The sequence below is a fragment of the Anas platyrhynchos genome, chromosome 1, assembly GCF_047663525.1.
Source record: "Anas platyrhynchos isolate ZD024472 breed Pekin duck chromosome 1, IASCAAS_PekinDuck_T2T, whole genome shotgun sequence".
Classification (NCBI taxonomy): Eukaryota; Metazoa; Chordata; class Aves; order Anseriformes; family Anatidae; genus Anas; species Anas platyrhynchos.
The window spans coordinates 13,526,524-13,550,570 of record NC_092587.1 but is presented as its reverse complement, the minus strand read 5'-3'; the positions used below and the strand labels follow the sequence as shown (position 1 = coordinate 13,550,570).

General features: G+C 38.8%; 1 protein-coding gene across 2 annotated transcripts in view; it reads left to right on the top strand.

Moving 5' to 3' along the window:
* RELN (reelin) overlaps window positions 1-24,047 on the top strand; it is a 286,969-nt gene that overhangs the window by 66,720 nt on the left and 196,202 nt on the right. For both annotated transcript variants that reach the window (XM_027459428.3, XM_072031502.1), the window contains exon 3: window positions 12,874-13,009. In XM_027459428.3, coding sequence (XP_027315229.3) covers window positions 12,874-13,009 — 136 coding nt within the window. The remainder of the gene's footprint in view (window positions 1-12,873; window positions 13,010-24,047) is intronic.

The following is a 24,047-nucleotide window of genomic DNA, read 5'->3' as shown; positions in this document are numbered from 1 at the left end:
TCCAAGTTGCTTACCAAATTAAAAAATAAAAATAGTATTTTGTACTGAGCTGGGATTTTATGGTGTTTCTGTTGTTTTGTTTTTTCCCTTTCATTCAACCTCAAAAGAAGAGTTACCTTTCTGCCAGTTGATGGAAAGGCATCTGCATCACTCTCTGAACTGACCGTCTGGGGGAACATCTCCTTTCTAAACAAGGTCTCAGTGGCTAAAGTGGTCAACAAGGACATGGGATATTAGGTCAATATTTTTCCTCTGAGGATATTCCAATTTACATGTTCCACTGGTCTAAAAAGTATCCTAACCAAGGGGAAAAGGTACAGCATAACTATAATTGTCAGAATTGCTCTACTTTGAATTAGCAATTAAAAAGTAGTTAGCAAGGGGAATGTCAAGTGCTATAAAATGCCCCTCAAGATATCTGCTTCGGCACTGATGGGAGAAGAGAGAGAGGCCAGGCCATGAGGCAGCCTGCACAAAGCTTGGAGCATCTCACTGGTGAATATCCCTGTTGGCCACCCCTAGGTACTCTGAGGTGGGTACCCAGACCTCCCCTCCTGGAAGTGCACCTCCTTGAGAAGTGGGACATGGGGGCATTCCTGTCTCCTAGAAGTCCTTGCTCATCGGTAGACACCAAGCAGCTTCCTCAGGAGGCCACCACAGTGCTATCTTCAGCTCACTCCAGAACAGCTCTGTCTCTATTTGCATTCACCCATGAGAAATTAGTTTTAAATATTTCCAAGCTGCACAGTTTATTCAATTTAGTGTTCTTGTACAATAATGTCTTGGCCACTGCACTGAAGGAAAGACGAAACACACTGTTAGTAGGCTTTAGGCTCCCTCAGTTTTCCAGACAAAATTATCTATCATGTTTGGCCCACGTTTATTTGTACATCAGCTGGAAACTCCCTAATCTATTCAGATTTGGCAAGCATATTATTTACCAGAAACATCCTCTTGGTTATATCCTAGTTCCAGAAGTGCTGACTCTGTTCATAAATTCATAGGTGTATTTCATCATTGCTGTGTGCCACAAAAAAAAAGTCTGTGTATTAGAACAGAGAACATATATGTGTGAAGAAGCACTGATATTTGTGAAAGCTGATGCTACAGTGTGAGACATTCAAAGTATCTGGAAGTTCTAGTGAGAAAAAAAAACTCAATTAGCATATGTGGCAGGGCTGAAATTAATGGAAATTAGAAAACCTGCTCATTTTCTGAACCTTTAATCTGCCTTGAACAGGGTAAAAATATAGTTGAGACCTAGAGATTGTGAGTTAATTTTCTCCCTTTGTACATTGCCATTGATTTCATTACTTGCACAACAAGAATAAAGAGGGGGACTTCAATGTAGGACTGCAGCTCTTTGGGCTATTTTTCTAGCTAAAGGCAGATTAGCAGGTCAAAGAGAAGGGCTGTATCTTGATCTTCATAGTTTTAGCCTTCTCTTTATATGTTAATGGGACCGTTGCTCCCTAGTGTAAGTCTCTGGTGTGTTACTTTGACTTACTGTATTTTTTAAACCCTTTCTAAAACTGCAGTAAAATCTTGCAGCATCTATTCCACTATAGTACGGTGGGGTTTGTTTGCTCAAAGAGACAGGCTTTCAGCTGAGCATTCATTCATAGAACTGAATCACTTTTTAAGTCTCAATCTGAACATCTGGTTCGCAGACCAAGGCATCAGGAGCACCCTGGGTGCACCACTCCCACTGACCCCTGCATGTCACTGTCCAAGAGTTTTTCCCAGTTCTGTCCCAGATCTTGAAATGTAACCTCTTAGAGGTGATCACTTGGTTGTCTTTGTCCTCATATTCTCATGGGTTCTCTCAAGGTTTCTTCTTGCCACAGGGTGATTTGGAGGATGTGTAGCTCCTGCACCGTATTTCCATAGCACACTTAATTTTCACACACAGTGCTATCACATGGACATTGACCAGTCTCCAGATGTGAACACAGTTCACTGGTTTCAAATTTGTTTCCTTAAGATCTCTTATAATATGTCCTGGCTTCCATAAAGAGTAGACACAGGTGACAGCTGTACCCATGAGCCTGCTGCCTCACCAGTACTGAGCAAACTCACAGGTTCAGAGAGATCTTTGGCTGATAGAAAGGAAATCTGAGGCACAAAATAGTGAGGTCCGTGGATGGCTGCCAGTAGGACTGCCATCCCTCTCCAGCTGCTGAGGGGGCTGTGGATGGGAGGGGGCAGCCTGCATGGCTCTGGGGACACAGCTGGCTCCTGCCACCACGCTCAGTCACCACACACCCTGCACAGTATTTTAAGATCCTCACTTGAACATAAAATGACTGCAGAAGATTATCCTTTGAGATTTATTCATAAAGTGCTCTGTTAAGGACAAAGACTTCAAGAACAGCTTTTTTTTTTCTTTCTTTTTTTTTCTTTTTTTTCCAAAAAATTATTGTTTACATTGAGTGATAGCTTACAAGAGTCTTACTGTACTTGGTATCCCTCTTTTATTTGCAATGGTCACATCTGATCTGGAAGAACTCATGCCTCTTTGCAATTGACAGTGTTTTGTCTAGAAGAAGTAATTTCCAGGCAGAAGAATAAAAAGCAGAATTATTTTATTTGCTTTCTTTCTACTCTTAAGTGACAGTATGTGTTGTCAGATAGAAATAAAAGCACGACGTTACAATTTTCTGTCTGTGGCATGTATGTCTTAATATATACCATATGGCTGAGGGGCATTGCACCAGATTTGTTCTCACTAGTGATTTTTTTCTCACTAGAGTTAAAAGTAGTAATATGCAAATGAACGAGTAAAATAATTTGTTCTCCCTCTGGGCTTTCTGGCTGTGATTATTGTTGCTTGTTTTTCTGTGTAAAGTTTTGTGTTTGCATTTTTTTCTCTGAAAATTCTGCTACTGTCCACGTTTATTAGACTGTAGCATGTACTCTGAGGAGTTTTCTTCTTAATAGGCACCATTCTGCTGGTCCTGTGGATATTCAGGGTGCTGGGCATGCTGCTCTTTGCTTTAGTGACTGCTCAGTGCAATACTCTCAACATTACTGTGTGGTGCTGGGTAGTTGAGGGGGATGCAACATAAGGTGACAAAGACTGGGGTCATGGCAGTTGTAAGAGTAGGGAAGTAAACTATTGCCCATTTCACAAGGGAAAGGGAAACAATAACCAGATTTTGCAGTCATTCAGTTTCAGTTTTCTGTTTTGTCTTGTAATCATCATAGAAAATTATATTAACAATGCATAAAGCACTAAGAAAATGTTTGGGTGTTCTTAGATAGGGATTTTTTCTTTATTTGTAAAAGTACCACAGGAATCTGCAAATCACAGCTGATATTTCTGGTATGAAAGCAAGTGGGAGAAGTATGTAACAGGAAAACACTTTCAAACTCCAACCTTTCAGAGCAGCTGAGTATCACCACTCCTGCCCCTGCCAAAAGATGTTCTCCCTGTGCACTGCCCTGGTGACAGCGAGGTGACACTGCACAGCCAGGAGGTGGGTTGCAAAATGCAGAAATGCATTTGCTCTGCCACACTTGGGTGTTTTGCAATGCCATTCCCAAGCATTTCCAGCTCGGAGGGGTCACACTAATTGCTGCTCGAAGCTGTGCAAGCTGCCATGGTCTCCAGTGGTCCCCTGCCCCAGAAAGCTTTGCTGTGTGACCCCGCTGCCCAGTGTCCTCAAAACTAAAAATTGGTGGAGGCTGCCTTGGTGCTGCACAATGTGGAGGGCAGAGCAAGACCTGCTCCTTTCTTACAATACTTAAACACTGGCTGTAGGAGATTTGTGGTTATACAGAGGAGAACACAGCAGTTTTTGGCTAATATCAGGATGCTTATGGAACATGCATTCAGTGTAGAGAACTGTACTCCCATCCACTGGTTGGCATGATCTCGCCAGTCATACTGGTGGTTTTTAGCCAGCAGTGGATCTCAGCAGAGTTTCAAAGAAAGAACTGGAAATTGGCAGTTTTAATTGAAATTCCTCCATTCAACCCACAAAACCATTCCACCTCCACACACACACACATACCTCTCTCTGATCTCTCCCCAATATTTGGTGGTTTCTCAGCTCCCCTTGCTTCTTCACGGAGTCTGGGAATGACTGTGGTGCACCTTAAGTAGCTTTGTGTACAGTTTTAACTTATACAATTATGAATCCTAAGGAATTTGCAGCTCTTTCTGCACCTCTCAAAAAGGCAAAGCAGTGCTTCTGACTCATTGCTGAACTAGTCAGTTAAATGTATTTGTCACCTCTTTCTGTTCCATGCAAAATGTTTCACTTCACATGGTGCTGCAGACACTGTGACTGGTATTTACAAATTGCGCGTGTTGTAGCGGCTGGTCATGTTTACATGTGGGAAGATAAAACCATATTCTGTCATTGCCATAACCAGCTTTTCCCATGTGGATCTGTCACTCGAGCATGCAGTCTTTGCCCAGCTGCAAGCCCAGCCTTCAGGAGGGAGGGAAAGGGGAACCTGGAGCACCTCCAGGTCTGTGGCTCTGGGTGGAAACAGTGCCTTGTCAGCAAAAAGCGCTGCTGTAATTCAGTTTATCTGCTAATCACAGCTCTGAGCTCTTTACAGTGTGCGCTTAGTCAGTAACACCTCAGAAAAGGTGACTTTAACCAGGAACAGATAACGCTGATTAAAGTGAAGAAAGTTTATGCCAGGAGCTTTGCCCCATTCCTTGGAGATGCAGCAGGTGCCACTGGTGAGGGACATGCTGTGGTTCCTGGGCACCACGCATATTTACAAGCTGACTTTCAGCTATCTGCCATAAAGAACTGTGGAATAGGACAGAATGATTTGCATAACAGCATCACTCCAAAACAAGAAGTGGTGTCTGCAAATGATAAATTCTCCATCTGGAGAAAAATTTCCAAGGAGGTCCCTCTGGTTTCATTATATAGGTGTCCTTATTGATTGGTTTGACTGACCTAATTTGCTTAGGTGGAAACTACCAATTTTAAAACATCAGTTTGCCACTTATGTCAATAACAGAGATAGAAAATGTTATTGGGGACAGTGCAAGAGCAAAGAAGATATGGGTACAGACTGCATCCTTCAGTGACCAGGACAGTGACAGTAGTGTGGGCAAATGCAGAAGATGTCTGTGGGCAAAGGATCAAAAAGGAGGAAACATGTTACAATGCAAATGCCTGCCAGCCATTTAAGTTCATTAAAAATAAATCTTAAAAAAAAATAAATAGGGTTTTGTAAGCAAAACCCTGAAGCCTTTATCCCAATTAGACACGCTAGGCTATAGAAGAACAAACGGGATACTAGGAGGTGTCAGCAATGACAGCCTAACCAGATGACGGGTGCTGTCCATATGCAAACCACTCAGCCTAGCACAGCTAGAGCCTGGGGTGAAGCTTAATTAATATTTCTCTTCTGGAAGCTGCTGCCTTGTAAAAGATGCATTACAGATCTAATCAGGATGTATGTGAGTGTCACAAATAGATTTTTTATACAACTTTGATTTAGCAGCAATTTAAGAATTATTAATATTTTATGGTAAACCGCAAAATTAGATTGTGTGATTTTAAACAGCACTTAATCATCAGCCAATTTAACATAATGATGCAGCAGAGGAGATTGCTACAATAGAAACAGCAAATATAAAGGAGTGTTGGGCAGTTACATTGACACTGAGACGTGTAGTTATGTTCTAGCTGTTGCACAACAACGTCTCGTTGGATGTCACTTCAGCTGGTGAGCAGGGAGGTTTGGTCAGTGCGTGGCTCTGCCGAAATGAGAAGGTTGGTGTGGTTCTGCCTGTTGCACTTTCACCTCTACCAAGGCACATTCAGGGCATTTCAGAGTCTCCAATGTTGCCTTCACGAACTGTCAGTGCTGTAAGAAGGATGTGGCTACTGCTGGCCCTCAGAACAAATCTGATGGGAGCCGATGTCTGACACTATGGCACATTGGCCCTCTGTCGCACTGGTCACCGATACAACATTTATGAGTCTAATGCTTGGCTCCTGGGACTCCTACTGAGGTTTGTGAAGTGGAAAGACTCACAACAATGCAATAGTTTGGGGAAGTTGTACAAGAGTTGTTCATATGGATGAGACATTCACAGCCAAATACAAAACCAATTAAAAACAAAGCGAATGCAGAACAGGGACAGCTGCTTTTCTGCAAGAGGGTAAACTGTAATACATTGCTAAAATAGACCTATAAAAAGCTGGTACAGAATGAAGGTATCAGCCTAACAGGCTTCTATAAAGAAAAATACCAAAGTTACTATTATAAAACATGCTAGGGCTGTTAGTGAACATTTAAAATAGATTTTGGCTCAAGCCTTTGAAAAGATTTTTTTCTTTCTCAATATTTCAGCAACACAGAAGCTTATTAGCATTTTCTATTTATATTACTGCTGGTCCATGTTTACTGTTACTAAATCTACTTGCCTTGGAGCACTTAGTGCTGTGTTGCTCTCTGCGGAGCACTTAGACTTCAGCTGTGAATTGTCCGCTCCTCCCTACTGCCAGCACCACCCCAAAGCCACCAAGAGGCTGCAGAGCAGGGCCTCACCACCCCCACCCCTCACCCAGACTATTGCATGTTACACAAGGGGCTCATTCAGTGTCTTGGGGAATTATGCAAATGAAAGGGGATATTCTCCGCCCCATACACCAGAATTTCCATATGTGCAACTGCTGTTACATTTAATGAAACAGGCACTCATAAATCCTTGAGATGTATTATACCTCTAAGTGGCTTCCAACAAAAGGCTGCTCAAAAGTTTTAACAATCCCTTAAAAGTAGAACATTAAAAGAGATTAATAAAAGAGATAAATAAAAAATAAATAAATAAAAATAAAAATTATTCTTATATTCCTAAAAATATAAGAATAAAAATATTTTCTCTTTCAGGAAAAAAAATAATTATAGATCTGTACATTAGGGGTTCATTCTTGCAAACCTGTGAATCTAATGAAACGCTCACTTCAGGAAGTATTCAAAAAATGTGAAAACTAATCTTGCTAGTACTTACTCTTGAACTCATATGGTTCTGACCTGGATCCCAAACTGTGGATGTAATTCAAATGCAAAGTTACAGTAAAATGTTGTTTTCAGAACTATAAAGAAAAAACATTCAAATTTTATATGGGGAGTAAAGTGTTATAAAATAAATACTTCCATCCCTAGCCACTTCAGCACAGCAGCACCCCACAGGAGTTAGATTGTTGCATTCAGTATCCATTTGGCTCCTGACCATGAAAGGAGTTAAGGATTTTAGTGACAGATTTTATTGAGTTGCTATATGGTTAGTCATTCTTTTTCTACTCTTCCTAGCCTGTGGATGGTATTTTCCCCAACATGGCATAAGCTGAAAAAAATCTATTATTTACTAGTGAAGCAGAAATAATAATAGTGAAACAAACTCATGACTTCAAGATGAAGGTGGAAGCCTATATCTCACGGTTGCTGGTCTTTTCTTTCTTTGTACTACTTAATAATTTATCTGATCATCCTGACCCTTAATTGATCACAAAGACCACCAAGTGCTATAGCAGTCTGTTACTTTCTATCAAAAGAGATGTGTTTTTCCAGTGAAGCAGAAGGAAATCATTCTGAAAAAATCAATCAGCAGCTTCATATTTTAGCTAGGTGAGTTCACTTAGGGCCAGATTCTGCATCTGTACTCACTGTGAAGGAACTTATATGGGTAATTCAGCTGCCTACAACTGGCTATCTGAGTACAAATCACAAAATAAACTAATAATTGTACATTTGTATTCATATTTTAGAAAAGACAGGATAGTTGCTAACTCTAGATATTTCTTTACTCTCAATAGGCCTTCTTAATGCAAATTGTTGATCTTGCTATAACACTCAGGGAAAACATATTTTTATGCATTACTTGTGGGAAAGGATCAGAAAGGTCCTTTAAACATCTAAACAGACCTAGGAGACAGGGAGGTGCCTCACTCTGGAAGTGTAGTCTGAAAGCTGCAGCTCCAGCAGCTGTAAAAAGCACTTGTTGCCTATATACATTCAGGGCACAGATTTTAGCCTAAAAATTTCCTTGGGGCCTGCACATGGATCTCTGTAAATTCGGATCTTGACAGCTCCCTGCCCTACTGCAACACAGAACTCTTTTGCTCCCCAGATTATGTGGAGAGGCATGGGGGTTTCCTCGAAGATATCTGTTTTTAGCTTAAATTATCTATTATTAAGGAATAGCTACTGAAAGATCCTGGGGTAATTTGTTACTTACAGCTTTATGTTCTCAGTATTTCATCAATATTTTATGTTTGGCATTTTGCTGTCACTCTTATGCATAATTTTGGAAGTGGAAATGTGTTGCAGATAATCAGTTTGGAGGCAGCAGAACCAAAATGTAGTCATTCATCTTACACCTGTATTTAACATTAACTGTCTCTGTTACTCTCATCCACAATTAACATAATAAATAAGAAGTGGTAGGCTACCTACCATCCGGTTCAGTGCTGGAAAGTCCATTGAGACTTAGCATGAATGCAGAATCTGCCAAAGACTTTGACATGCAGATGAGCTACTTGTATAAAGTTTGGGTTTAGGGAACTGTTTTCTAAATAAGAAATATTATGTAATTACCACATGTAAGTAAGGACTATTACAGATTAACATTTCTCAGACTTAGAAAGCAAAAAAGGATGTGAGTTTTACTGTATTTTTCTGCAACACTGGATGACTCCCAAGCCTTGCCAGGAGAAAAGATTATCTTTTGACTTCCAGTGGTCCAGCCGAGAGAATATTTCCTATCTTCTTTTCCTCCCCTTTTGGGAAAGATACTCACCAAGGTTAAAGAAGTAAAGAGCTGAGGAATTGCCCTTGTGCTCAGACATTTATTGACCACTAAAACAGCATCTTCATATATTGTTCACCTTCCTGTATGCCAACTTATTAAAGAGGCAAAATAGTTGCCTGAATTAGCACCAACACCCATACTAATGACTCTGATTAGTAATATAATAATTTTTCACAGACAAACATTGAAGCAATGTATTTGTCATTTTACTTTACATAAGATTTTCCTTTCAAAAGGTTTTGTCCATCTCTAGATTTCTTGCATTTAATCTACCTCTTGAAATCTACCTCTTCATGTAGAAGCCTTTTCATTCAGTGACTTCAAATAATGGATTGAATAGGTCTGAGCACATTTTTAAAAGTTTATGCAATAAAAAACAGCTGCTGAGTTAAATCTTGAGAGGGCCTGAGCATGTCTAGTTCCTCTCCCAGTAGTGTTTGCAGGTACAAAGCATGTCTGGGGGTTGAATGATTTTACTGGGATTCCTAAAGGCTCTGAAAAGGAGATGGAGAGGCCAGAGAGTGCAAATGCCTGAGACATCTCAGTATGATGAGTGCACATTGTAAAAAACAAGGGCAAAGGCATTCAGAGAGATGCTAACGATGTCTTTGCATGCAGTATGTTTTAGATCTGTGGATGTGTAACTGTCACAAGCCTTTGAATATTACTGTATTGAGTGACATGGCAACACCCGATTATTTCCACAAGTGTTTATCGAGTTTTATAAAGGCAGATCTTAAAATGTTACCCTAAGACTATTACTCTTTATTTTTATTTTAGTTTTATTTTTTTTATAACATTAGACTTGAATGGGTATAGTTGCACTGGTCAACAAAACATGCCGTAGGACAATGTGGACCCAAGCCAAATACCTTAAAATAAGGCATACTCTGTCTTTGAAGCTGTCTGAGGTACATACAGGACACACTTTTGTTATGAGAACTGCTATATAATCAGGGTAGTCTTGTACTCACTTTATTTTTTATAGAAGAACCTTGTTTGACTTTTGTCCTTATATTTTGGAACAAGCACTCAGTCTGGGAAGCAGCCTGCCTGTTTGGAGGGGGATGGAGGAGAAGAGAAGTGTTGCTTTCCATAGCAGGGCACTGAAAGAAGGCTGGTAGCAAGAGGGGGAAATAATTTATTATTTTTCTTCTTTATTTTCAAGAGTTCTTAGTATCAATTACATTGCTCCATATTTGACATTTTTATGATTTTTATGTTCACCTTTTCAGCATGAATCTTTTAGATTTAAGCCTCAGAAGTTAGATTAAGGTTTTTTAAACATCACTGTGTCATTCAGTGAAGTTTCAGTACTTCAGTTTTGTGAAATATTCTGAAGATATTGAACTCCAAAATAAAATTGACACACCCCGTAAAGGTCCAGCAGATAAGGGGTGGTTGTTTTTATTGTAAAAATGATCATGATAAATTATTAATAAAATATTATTATAAAAAGTTGATAAAATGATCAATCTGGAATTTTGATTATTCTTTCTGCAATTCATAGATTTTTTTCCTAAAAAATTTGAATGAGTTTTTTTTTTCATTGTTTAGTATTTATTCTAGTCACTGCAAAGTTCTTTTTATAAACTGTAAATCAAAGGGAAAAGAAATTCTCCACAGATGTTGTATGTGTTTGATGTATTAGACACATTTTTGCATCCTACTGCCTTGAAACCTAGGGAATTCATTAACTCACAAGTTGCTGCCAAGGAGGGAAGTGGTCACATTTCCCAAGCTGCTGTGCCCATTCCCCGGCTGCGGGATGTGGGTAGGGCAGTCTTTGTCCTCCCTCATATTGTTTGGCTCTGGAGTAAGGGGAATTTCTTCAAACTGAGGGGCTGTTCCTGTTTCTCCCCTGACAGCCTCTGTTATTTAATTAACCTGATAAAGGCTGTAGCTGGCTCTGTTTCCTGTTATGCGGCTGTGATGTTGATATGTGTGAGCTGGTGCCCCGCATTAGTTCTGAAGAGCCAGTCCCACGTCACTGAAGTCACTGGTTTTAGCCCAAAGTTCAAAGAGAGAGGGATGAGACCCAAAGCTTTGCAAAAGAAGCAGAGATTCCATCTTGCACCCTCAGCAAATCAAAGTTCCCTAAATAACACTCACCCTGCAAGGGACTTCTCTGGGCATATTTTTGGACGTATCTGTCTCTGCATGCAGCTGCTGGATAGACTCCAGGACACCAGTCAGGCAGATTTCTTTGAGGATGTTAGTGCCACCCCTCACCCCAAACCAGTCAAGGAAAGCAAATGAAAACTTAAATATCAGTACAGGCTAACAAGAGATGGCCATGACCGTTTATGGTCCCTTCCAACACAAACTATTCTACGATTTTATGTTTCCACTGCCTGGGAATTTGAGCTGAGCAGTATAACCACCTGAATGATGGAAGACTTTATGTGTATGCTTCAGTGGGGAACTAATTGAAAAACTGTGAATGAGAGGGTTGTGGTCATTTGTAAAAGATACAGGCATCACTGCCATCACCCACGCCTCCTGTCGTTCCAGGGACAGATTATTTAAGCTCACTGCTCCTTCATTTCTCCACTATAATTGAAACCAGTTTAGAATTTAATATAGTTTGGTCCTCACTAGTCCCTGAGTGGGATTTCAGATGTTGCTTTTGATCTGTAAAATGCTCAGTGATTTCCTTCTGAGGCAGCCCCCTCTCTGCAGGCTTGGCAGTCCCTGGGGAGGAACAGGAGGAGCAGTGTGTTTGCAGCTGAAAGGAGCCAGCAGTCTCCGTGGTGAAAAGTCTCTTGCTTGCAAACTCCTTCAGCCTTTGGGTTAGTGAGGGCTTAAAGAGAGACTGTTGGGTTCACGTTTCAGTAGAACTGCTGTCAAAAACAATTGTTGAGGATTCTGAGAGGCAGGGATAAGGTTTGTTTTTCTGTTGTTGTTTAGATTGCAGCAAGGAACTGTATGAAATACCAGCCAGCATAAACTTTCTGAGATACAGCCATATAACAGCTAACAGTGACCTTTTTGAGCATCGAGTTACCTGCTACCATTTACTTCCCCTCTGATCCTATTAGCAATGTTTTAGCCCTTGTAGCTATTCTCTGAACTACAGGTTCAGTATTTGAAGTAACTCTGAACAAGGCATTTCCTTTTGTTAAGTGCCTTCTAAAGAATAGTTTCAACATTTATTGTTTAATGTGCTAGGATTAAAGGTGTAGTAATCCAGTCAAAGTAAGATTGCCTTACTTTAAGCCTGGGGGTGTTAAACAAACAACCAAGTTTGCACTGATTTAGAGGAAACTACAGAAGGGCTCCAAGAGGGGATAAGAATGATGTCAGATATCATGTGTGTGTCTGTGTGTGTATTTGTTTTTGTGTTTTTGTTTGTTCATTTGTTTATTTTCTTGTTTCTTTTATTTTCTTTTAGTGTGTGTGTGTGTGTGAAAATCCAGTTCTTTTATCTACTGATGAACTGGAGTGAATTCCAGAGAGGGTGATTAATAGAAGACATTTACATTCATCCATATATTAGAGGCTGATTCAAAAAAATTCAAAGGAATATATACTGGTAAAGCTGTTGAAGGTTGCTGCTTTTATTTCAGATCAGAAGAGTTCATGAAACAAAAGCTTATCTGTTTGTTTTTTTGTTGTTTTGTTGTTGTTGTTTTTCAAGTAGATGTGCCTGTCTACTAAAAGATAACACCTTTCTCTATTAGCCTCATTTTTCTTATTAAAATATAAGATTTTTCCTTCATATTTAATTTCCTTTTAGATCTGTAATGTGTGTAAATGAGTTAGTGGAATAACATTGATTTACAGCAGCTGTGATCCAGCTCCCTCCCTTAAAAATGCAAATAATTCCTCTGGTATTGGTCTCATGAGGAATAATGATAGTAAATACATGGAGCCAAAGTCAGCCTTGGCTCCAGCAAAGGCCAGCTCCAATGTTTTCATTGGCATTGATTCTAATTACCTCATGGCATACCCTTGGCTTTTCTCCTTGCATATTGCCATGATGAAACACATGGTAGATGTACTACTCTGTCTGTTAGCACCTTGCAATGAGCCATTAACACATGTTACTTTTTATCTCCCCTGTGCCTTTCTTGTAGGAATTATGTCTGACCACCAGTTTGGAAATCAGTTCATGTGCAGTGTGGTTGCATCACATGTGAGCCATCTCCCAACCACCAACCTCAGTTTTGTTTGGATTGCTCCACCTGCGGGGACAGGCTGCGTGAACTTCATGTACGTATCCTGATTTTTGGTAATTCATTTTAAAGACCTAAGTTATCATATGATGATTTAGTACCTTATTAAGTGCCAAAAAATACAGAGCTTATTATGAATTAGTAGAATGCATATTTTCACATAGAATTATATTTACCTAAAGCATATTCTAATGATTTCTCCCAAAAATTTTAGTAGATCATATTTGAGTGAAAATAGTATAACTAGAATAGAATATAAAGTAGAAAATATTTCAAGCTTAACCCATTCACAGACAAAAAGCCAGAGTGCTCCCCAGTTAGAGAAGTGAACTGTTGCGAATTTGAGAGTGTGAGACCTTCTGTGTGTTTTGGTGACAGCCCTGTGTTTTCCAACAAATGTTTTACTGAGTCAGTATTCCTTCCTTTCTGTACTGGGAGGTGTCCCAGTGCAGATAAGTGTTTCACATAAGCAAGTTGTTTTATTGTTTAATGTGTTGTAAAAAAAGAGAGACTTAATTTTCTGAGGATATACGTTACTGATGGTGAATACAGTACCTGGTGATCAGCTGATCTCTTTTCTACATTCTGTAACAGTATATTAACTCCAATGAGAGTGCCAAGACTTTTTTTTTTTCCTTGCTTTTTCTAGCCCTTTTTTTTCTTCTAAGTGTCTAATGATAAATTGGGAAAAATAGTTTTGATGAGTGGTAACAGACTTTTGAAAATGTGTTTGTTTTTCATTAACTTCTACAATGTACCAGAGAAGCTGTTTATGGTATTTAATATTCCCATTCACTATTTGACTCAGGTCAAATTTGAGGAAAATATGAGGAAATACTGTCACTGGTTTGCAAAGATTCAGTCAGAAACATTACCTTCACAAAATAGCTGTACATACCTTCAAGAAATCTGATATGATTTTTTTTTCTTTTCCTGTGAAAATTCTGTAAAGTTTATGTGTCCTTTAATTTCTCTCCAAATATACAATTCATTTTGCTGAGCAGAGTAGCAGCTAAATTTTGTCCTTTGAGGTGCCTGAGGAAAATGAGATGAGCTGTACATTTTTTCTGCATCCCCTTGCTTACTCCCTTTCTCATTTTTTTATTTTCCTGCATATTCAAGAAATAATTGTTGGTCCTACCTTGCACAGTGACTGTGAATGTATTTATTTATGACATGTGACCCTCCATTGCAAGTTTTGAGGTCAGTTTGTAAACAGCCATTCATTTTCCTGTGACTGATGTTTTTGTCCATGTTCTGTTTGTTGTTGTTGAAGAAGAGCTGATGGATAGCTCTGTAGAAGTACAAATAGTGTTGTGACTGATGGTTCGCATTTAAATGAAATCAAAGGGACGTTTTCTGAGGGAGTAATCTCTTACCTATCTTGAGATCAGTGGAAGGTTCATCACTGGTCTCAGTGGAAACAGAGATAGGTCAGCACTGAACTGTTTTGGAAATCCAACTGCTTGTTTAATCCATGATTAAACAGGTGCGTTTGAACCTCAATAGTGGTGGGTTTTGTACCATGTTGGTAAAGCTTTTGGTCATGCTGCGGTGTAGAGAACACACACAGAAGAAATCTGAATTTATCCCTGACTCTGCAGCGTGGATGTAAGCATAAGTACGTTAGCAGTCTGGGTGCAGAGACACCAAATCTGCCTGTCCTTGCCGTGGCAGGGCTGAGTGGCAGCACCGACCTGGCACCGGGCCGCTCTCAGGGCCCCTGGCCAGGGGGTCCATTGGTCTCAGAGGCACCCATAGGGATGCTCTGTGACACCTGTTTGTCCTTTAGTGTCAGCAAAGCAAAGCAGTTTATATCAGTATGGTGTCCTGAAGGATAAATTCAGACAAGAGAGGAAAGGCTTAGCCTCCCTGATGGTGGTGCTTCCTCCACCTGGCTGCAGGACTTGGCTGCAGTTGCCTTACACAATTCTCTGACTTTCCGACTTTAGAGTTGGCCCTGCCTTGTTCACTGCCACTTACTCCTTTGCAGGAAATTAATTTAAAAAGACTTTCTAACACTTGACACTAACTAAATATTTAGTTTAAATTTAATATAAATAATAGTATTCACAGAATGATATCACTGAATGATAATTTATGGACTCTGTAAACAGCACAAGAGAGGTAAGAGCTTCCTATGCTGCTGCCAATGTGTCAGTGATTCAGATCAGCTCATTAGTCTTTAACCTCTCTTGGGATGGATAATAAGGTTATTAATTAGTGCCAGCACTGATGGTGTAAGTTTTGCCGTGTTGACACTTATCCCTGGACACTTCTCAGGAGGAACTGGACAAAGGTCACCATGCGAATCTCCCCAGGCCACTGCATGACCAGCTTTTATTAAGTGCATTTGCTATTGACCTGCTCTGGCATCCTCTGGAGGCATGGATATGCAGGCAGAAAAGCTGAAATGCTCAGGGCTCAAGTTAGGGTCATTCATGCATAAGTTAATGTCAGTGAAATCATTCTCGTCTATCATTTCCTATGCAGACGGGTATCCTACACTTGAGGACTGAGTTTCAGGTGAGGAATGGGTAGAGCTGGGATTTTTTGCTATCTTCTGTTTTCTGAATAACGTATTGAAGTGCAATTTCTCATTTATATTATTCAGCCTTGGCTATTATTTCTATCTTATTTCTCCTTTTCTTTTTACAACAGTCTGCTGGGAGCATATTTATTGCTAACATGCCTAAATGAAAAGGCCTGGGAATAGGAATAACAAGGCCACATTTAGTTGTTAAAACAGATATAACAGATTTCTATTGCTTCAGTCTGTGATAATCTTAAGTAACTTGATAGAAACTGAAGGTTACACTTTGTCATATCAGTATGAAGAAAAACTTAATCCCTACAGGGTAGTCATAACCCTGTAGATGTCATGGGAAAAAATTCTGTTTGCTTCATCTATGCTTTTTTGTGCTTCTAGAGCTCCGTCCTGAAATAAGACTGAACCCCTAAGAAGTGAGATCTCTGTGGTCATGCTGCCAGCCAGCCCCCTCCATAGTCCTTATATCCATCAGTAGCTAAACAAAGGTGACAAAGTGGTTGGGGTATCAATACTAAGTTTCTTGATAACAGTAAATGTATAGAGAATTTCTACCAGCAAATTTGGGCATTCTCAGCAGCAGTCCTGCCTGCTGCAGCATGATTGTCTATAAAATGCCAGACATTTTCTTGGCCTAAATTTGGCAGTTTCCAGCTACCAACCCACCACACATTCCCAACACATGGCCGAGGAGGGTGGTTCCTGGCCACATGCTGTTTACTAATGCGGGCAGCCTTGGACACCCAAGGTGTTGCTGCTGCTGTGGGGAAGGAGGGCTGTGAAGCTGTCATCCTCTGGGATGGTGGGAACTGGGAATGCACTTGAGGCTCTGGCATGGAAGATGGCTGTGTTTGTGGACATGGAAGATTCAAGGTTGCAGGAAACTGGGATTCACTCCTCGCACAGCAGCTTGCAGCAAAGCACTTGGTTTCTTTCCTCCCCCTGGAAGATTCCTCACCTCTGCAGTGTGATGTAGTCCAGTTACTGCTGTGCTACTGCCAGGTCTGATGGTAATGGTGCCTGACGGGGTCCTGCATTTTCCTTTGGCGCAATGTGTCGTCTCAACAAGTCGCCTCCCTGATGTCACCAGGCCAAGAGATGGTGCAGAGTCCTGTGCTTCATGGGGCTTCATGGGGGAAGGCTGCTGGAACCAACCTGCTTCTGTGCAAAATCAGGCAATGGATTTGTTTTACTTTGATCATATGCAAATTACTTCTTACTCTCGCTTTTTTTATTGTTGGTGGTGGTCCAAATACCTTATTATGGCTAATCTATAAATATTTGGAAACATTCTTCTGTAAAATACCCTTCTAAAAGAAAAACAGAAAGCTGCTGCTGCCCCTGTAGGATGCATTAGTGCAATTCTTTAGTATTATTTTCACCTCTGATACTTCAAGTTGAACTGAGGAAATGCAAACTAAAATGCATAATTTTTGCAGAACTGTTTTCCTAGTAGTAACTTAGGACTCCTTTAAACAAGTCTTAGGAGACTGTGGGCACCAAGACCTCTTAAGTAAATTGCCAGGATTTCTGGCAATTTTTTCCAGGATTGCCAGGAATCACTGCTTACCTCCAAAAAAATAAATAAAAAAATGAAAGTAGGTCCTCCTTCATGCTAATAAATTATTTCTCTGATTGCATGGAAATTTGTAAAACATAATCTTCACAGTCCTTCAGCTAGGTTTCACTGTTTGTAATTTCTGCTCTAAGCTCACACTAACCTAGTTAAACCTCAGCCTGCCACAGGGACGATAATGGCTGCTAAGCAGGGTAATACTTAGCATTACATCTTAGGTTGTTAAGCCTGTACTTTTGTAGATGGCTTAACTTTCTAGCTTGTAGAAGTGATAAAGCTGACCTAATTTTCAAAAACATACTATGTTTTGAGCATCAGCATGGTTTATTACAGAAGTTCCAACTACTGAATTAAATAGAATAGGTTGCTGCAGAAATTACTTTGAAAAATAAGTATTTTTTTACTTCAGTTTGCAGATAAGGGTAAGAGAGCTATGGTTGCTGAGGCAGGACACTGGCACATCACTTCTCAAGAAGGAACAATTGGTTCCCAGCACAGCTCCTGGACAAAGGTTGGAAGTCAGTGCTGAGCCAGGCAGCTGAGCTATTAAAAGAAATTTGAAAGAAACTTACAAGAAAGGAGTTGTGTTTTTCAGTGTTAGTATGCCTTTTCCCACAATCACCTAATGATACAACTCTTTTCTGGGAAATTTTTGTTACCAAACTGGTCTTTTCATGCCCATGTGTTTAAGCCTGTTTCTAGGAGCTGGCAACTGTGTCGACATGTGAACTTGAAATATCATGCAGAACATAAAGACTGTGATTGAGAGTCTTGGTTACCTATTTAAAACATTTATAGAAAACCCATGACAAGAATTATGGAAATATTGTATAAACAACCAAGAAGATTACATGGTCTGCTATAGTAGTCCTCTAACCAGGGTGGGAAAAGGATATATTGTCTGAAGGAACCACATTCTCCTGGTAAACCTCTTTGCTAAACTGTCATTTAAGACAGTATTTGCTATTTTTTTTTTTCACTTGATAAAAACAAAACAAAAACAAACAAACAAACAACAAAAAACAAACAAGCAAACAAACAAAACTCAAATGAAGGAGATGTAGAAGGATAACTTCAAGATTAAGTAGATGGTTATGTTTGCTCTACATGCAAAGATAATACACACAAGTGTTGAAAATGCTAAGTAAAGAGAAGATAGCAAATATCAGAACTATTTTGTATTTATATGCGGTTACTCAATGCTCAATTATATGGTCATATAGGTTTTTATTCCTCAAATTCTGAACCAGAATAGTACAAATAAATAAATTGTTCATTGTATCCTGCTTGTCACTATGATTTGTAATCTTTGCAATCAGTTAAACAGTGTGCTGTAAAGCACATGGACACCATGATATATGGACAGCCTTGGCTCTGACATTCTGTGAAGCACCAGCTCCCTGCTTCAGTCATGTGCTACTTTTCCTACTGTTTATTGCAAGGGAAGAGTGAAGTAGGATATTGATTAACAATCTTTTTGCTACTGGTGTGAACTCTGCTTAAGACAAGGGTTGTATGGCCATCAGGTAACAGACAGTCCTTTTTTGCAGTCAGGGTAGATCTAGCACTAGCCCAGTGTTGCAGCCATTTTATTTTTCCATATTGTTTATAAATTATGTCTTGTGAAAAAAAAAAAAAAAGTCAGTAATTGTTCCTTCTGGTGTGCCAGTTTAGTGAAACTATGAAGAAAAATTGCTCCTTCACTAGGTTTTCCACTTCCCTGGGAAGAGGCATTGTTGTACTGTCAATCAGCATTATGTGTAACATTCTGAAAATCACAAGCCAATGTTTGATTCAGATCTTGGCTCTGCTCATGCCCCATTTTGATGTGGTGCCCAGATTACCTCCTTCATCTTCTGTGTTTGTTAATTTTCCAGTGAAATCAAACACCGTGCATGGAATTGCTGTGGCTCTTCTGAGTATGACCCCAAGCAACATAGACTTAACCGATTGTGCAGAATTAGATGTAGCTTGTATATTAGTTGTGTCTCACTTTTGCCTATTTTATGTGGTGATAAAGCAAACAGAGAAGACCAGGAAGGAATTCTGTGTATTTTCAGAAACGTTGTTATGCTCTAGCACAAAGTGTACTGTGATAAAGGAATATTCAAAAGTGTTCAAAGCAAAGGAAGAACACCGTGAGGGACAATGGAACCTGAATGAACATGATTTTAAATTCTTCAAAGGGATTTTCAGGTAATTTCAACTTTAGATAGCATACACAAATATCTCTGGATAGGTATCTATGAGTGAATTATGTATCTGTAATTCTCTTGATAGTTAATTGGGCCATTTACAGAACCACACGCATGTACAGTCTGACATCTAATTTTACATTTACAGGGAGGTACCTGCAGGTCTAGAAGGTCTCTCTAGCTCTAATTGTTTCCTTAGGACACCTCAAATTATTTCAGACATGTTTAAGCAGCTGAATCAAGTCCTAGGTCTCCACTGGCTTTAATGGATCATTAGCTACCTAATCCCATGTTCACCTTTCTACAGTGACGTAAGTTTTTCAGTCTGGAATCTGTATCCCACCAGCACAGACTCATCTGCCCCCTGCCACATCATGAAAAATGAATTATTTATCCCATCATCCTCAACAGTCAGTATTTTGGTACATGTCAAGATATCTTTAACAAGTTGGTTGCTCAACAGTTGAAAACTGCTGAAGAGTATGAATAAAAAAAGACAACCTTATAAAGTTCATAAAATCTTGCAATTTTTTTCTTTTCCCTTGGAAGTAAATTTTATTGTCTAATATCCCCTCAGGTAGCTGGTAATACTACTAAAAGCCCATGAAAATGAGAGAGTTGTTCAATGTTTAACATTTTCTCCAAGCTTGTAGATAAAAGGCTATTTGCTATTTTAGGCTCCTCATGCTGTGTAGGTGCAAGAGAAACAGAACCAACAAAGACGGGGAGAATAGGTATGTGACCATGTATTAAAAAAGAAAAGCACATGAAAATTCTATTGATAAGTTAGTTGGACTCAATTCAAAAGATGAGCAAAAAGCATAAAATTCTACTTTCATCAACATTGTGTAGTGCCAGAATAGAAACTGCAAGATGATACAATATTAGGATGGTTTCTTGTATTTGTATGATACAAATTTAATATATCACATACTTGTAATGTATGATAGCAGAAGGCAGCTCAATATAGCCTTTGGCTACTCTGTTAAGATTTTGGCATGGTTCCATATAGGACTCTGGCACCTCCTGCATGAAAGAAAATGAAATTCATTTTCTACTGGTATTATCTAAATAATAAAACAATCACTATGAGAATTGTTTCCCTTCTTACAAATATTCATTTGGCAATTCTAGAAGCAGAGATTAGATTTTACTTTTTTCCCTTTCTGTGCATTGTACCCATTATTTTTGTGCATGAGACCATCAATTCACAATCCACAGCACAGTTATCAGTAATTGTGTTTAGAATTCTCCCTTGAACTTTGTTTTGCTCTCTCTGAAATTTAACCTCAGGGTTATTTTTCAGAGCATATTTTAGTTCATCAAGAACATAAATCTTTGTTTCATTCAAAGAGATGCTTTGTCTTCCCATTTTCCCAAGATGCTTTAATTTTGAAAACATGACTGGAATATAAAATGTATTACACACACTCCAACAGTTTGCCTCTACTGGTAGGCTTTCCTCTGTAACAGATGAATTGAGTGAAACATATTTTGACTGCTAATAATTGATTGATAACAAAGCTTCTAAAATGAGATTGCAAAAGAAGTATGTTTAATGAAATCAGTATGAAATAGTTTTTGTAATTTTTTTTGGAAATGTTGGCTATGTGAAGAATAAGCTTTAACACACACAGAACCATTCTTTAGGGGTAAACATATAGTATATAAAACCCCTACTACAGCCAAGGGCAGAAAACATTTGTACTTATTTTTTTGGAAAGCTAAATTTCAGTACTGCCGACAAGCCTGTACAACATTGTGTCCATGTGGAAGACCTTTGTAGCTCTGAAATGTCCCCCCTGGTTGACTGAGAGAGTCTGATAATTTCATTGCTGTCTCTTGAGTGGATAATACAAGAAGTGTCCAGTGCATAGATGAGTTTGAGATAAGGGCATTGTCTTTGTAATTCTTTGGGAAGCACTTGACTTCTTGCAAGGGACTATTACTAAATAATTTTGTGAAGAACTCAATACGGTAGGATGATGAGCACTGGCTTTGATCCAGCAGAGCAATCATGCATGTACAGGCTGTCAGCAAAACCACAGACAACACTTTTTGTATTTTTTTAAATCAGTGTCTTCAGATTACTTGTTTGAAATTATGCTTTGTTTGTGTACAAAGCAGACGACATATAAGGATGCTCTGCCCTTATTCCGAGTTCACACAATGTTGACTTTTCTCTCCTTGTTTGTTTGGATGAACTCCAATAAGGTAACTTACAAAGCACTATGTAGCAGTGCAGTAATATTCAGCAAGACTTCACATAGATATATATACATACATACATACATATTTGAAATGTGAAAACTTTGAGAGAAGTTAACTATAACCCAATATGACAAGAAAAATTGTTCTTTCTCCCTTTTTCTTTAGTAAGACACTCACCTCACATCTAAACATAACAAAAGTTAAATGAATAAATAAACAAATAAATAAATACACCTTATACTTGAAGATATCAAAAACATTGGATCAACTTCTGGTGCTCACATGCTGGGAAAAGTTGGGTTTGAGTACTCAAAATGACCATGACCTCAAACTACCTGACAGAGTGCACTCTGTCATATTTATTTTGATAATCTTTCATAATTATTTTTTAAACTGTACTTAACAATATGGTGTGTTTGTCTCATCTCAGTTTGAGAAATTCTAATCTGTTATTAATAATTAGATAATACTTATCTAAGGATATAAAATGAAATATAGTTCCTTGTTTATAATTATAAATTATAAAATATTGTAGAGTAGTATATTATGTAAACTATCATAGAATAAATAATAAAATTTAATTTTATTATAACCTCAATGTTTACATTATACAAATGCCACCAGGATGAAACTGCCCTAGGAAAATTTTGATAGTATCTGTCTTTTTCTGATTTTTTACAGTATTAACAAATGAAAGTAAATTAATTAATTAATTAATTAATTAATTTTAATGCCATTCAAATTACCATTTTACAAACATTGCTTATAAGCAGTGGTCTGTATATGATGATATTGTGGTCTGTATGAACTCCATCTTTTGGAGCTACAGATCCCTGAGGTCAAGAGAACTTGCAGAAGAGGCTTGCAGAAGTTTTTAACACAATCATTATTTGGCATGTAAAAGAGAAAATATGGAGAGGTAAATGAAATGATAAATCCTTATTCCCTTGCTTCATTTTTCTTCCATTCTTTAGATTAAAGGAGTTTGGAAAAGAATCTTTTGATAGTTAGCTCTCTCTTTTTCTCCACTTTCTCACACCATTTGTCCTCTGAAAAACTCGGTGTCTCTCACTCCTAAATCCCTTTCAGTATGTCCATCTTGCCTTCTTTTCTCTTACGTCCTGGAAGATACCCATTTTGACAATGCTTGATAAATGGTGGCACCATCACCAGCATCTGCAGATACATACAGCCACCCCCAACTGACCACCCTCCCTCCTTCACCATTACAGCATGGACCCTTTAGGTAGTACCCTCCCCAAAGGTCCCTCTGTGTGATGAGGGAGTTATTAGAATTTAAAAGGTGTTTATTGCCAACCTATACAACAATGCCTTGACAATTTCATTCCTGCATGGAAGCAGGAAAGCTAATCTTGAAAAGAGATGCACAGCATTAACTATCAGAATTAATAAATGGTGCATCCATTTCCATATGAGCACCACAATAAGAGATTTTGGCTGAGGTAAATTTGGTACATCAGCTGCTCAGCAGCTCCTGGAGGGCAGCAGCTCAATCACAGGGGCAGAAGTCTCAGACAGGTATCCAGCAAGACACCTGCTCTCATAATGATGACATAATGATGTTGCAGTGGCAGAGGTCGTGAGGATGTCATCATACCAGGGTCATCATGGTTGCAGCTCACAGCAAGAGCTGTGTTCCATTCTGTTCCATTCTGTTCCATCCATACAGAAAAGCAGTCACCTAGGAGAAGGCTTGGAGATGCTATACTAATGCAAATAAAAATAAATTTCATTTTATGAGGAAATAATTGAAGCATTTTACATGCCACTTGCTGACTGTTGTTACTGCCTAATGGCTGTTCTCGTAACAGGTATTGTACAAATATAATACCACCATAGCTTTATGAAAGTGGTTTCCTAGCAAGGCATTGTTTTCCTTTATCCTCTCGAATGGCTTGGATCCTTTAGTTCTTAATAGAAATGTAACTTGTTATCCTGCACCCTTCTTAATATCCCTCTTAGCTCAACATAAGCTGTTTAGCCTAAGATATACATTTACTTGAGACATTTTCTGTGAAAAATGCATTTTCAAAGCCTTAAACAGTAAGCAACTCTCTAGCAATCTCTGTGATTTCCCACCCAAAGAGGAAAGAGTTTAAAATTGCAAGTTTGAAGAAATGAATAATGGAAGAAATTGAATCTCTTTTTCCAAGTACTTCACTAGATTGAGGTCAAATCTTGCTCACATATGACACATCAGTTACAGTCAGTGACCAAAAACATGCTTGAAAAAGCTCACCCAGTTCCTATCAACATTAGTGTTTATGCAAAGGATTATAACGGTTATGAACAAATTATTTTGCAGAACCTACTTATACATTCAAAGAGCTATGTCCTAAATGTCCTAAAATACAAAAGATAAACAGTAGAAACATTTCCAATCAATATCACAGACTGCTTTGCAAAACAGTGAAGATGTTAGGACCATAATTTGAATGACAATTTTAACAAGCATATATAGAGAGAATGTGTATGGTGAGTTAAGCTGCATAAAGCCTTTCTTCTAAATCCAGATGTAGGCATT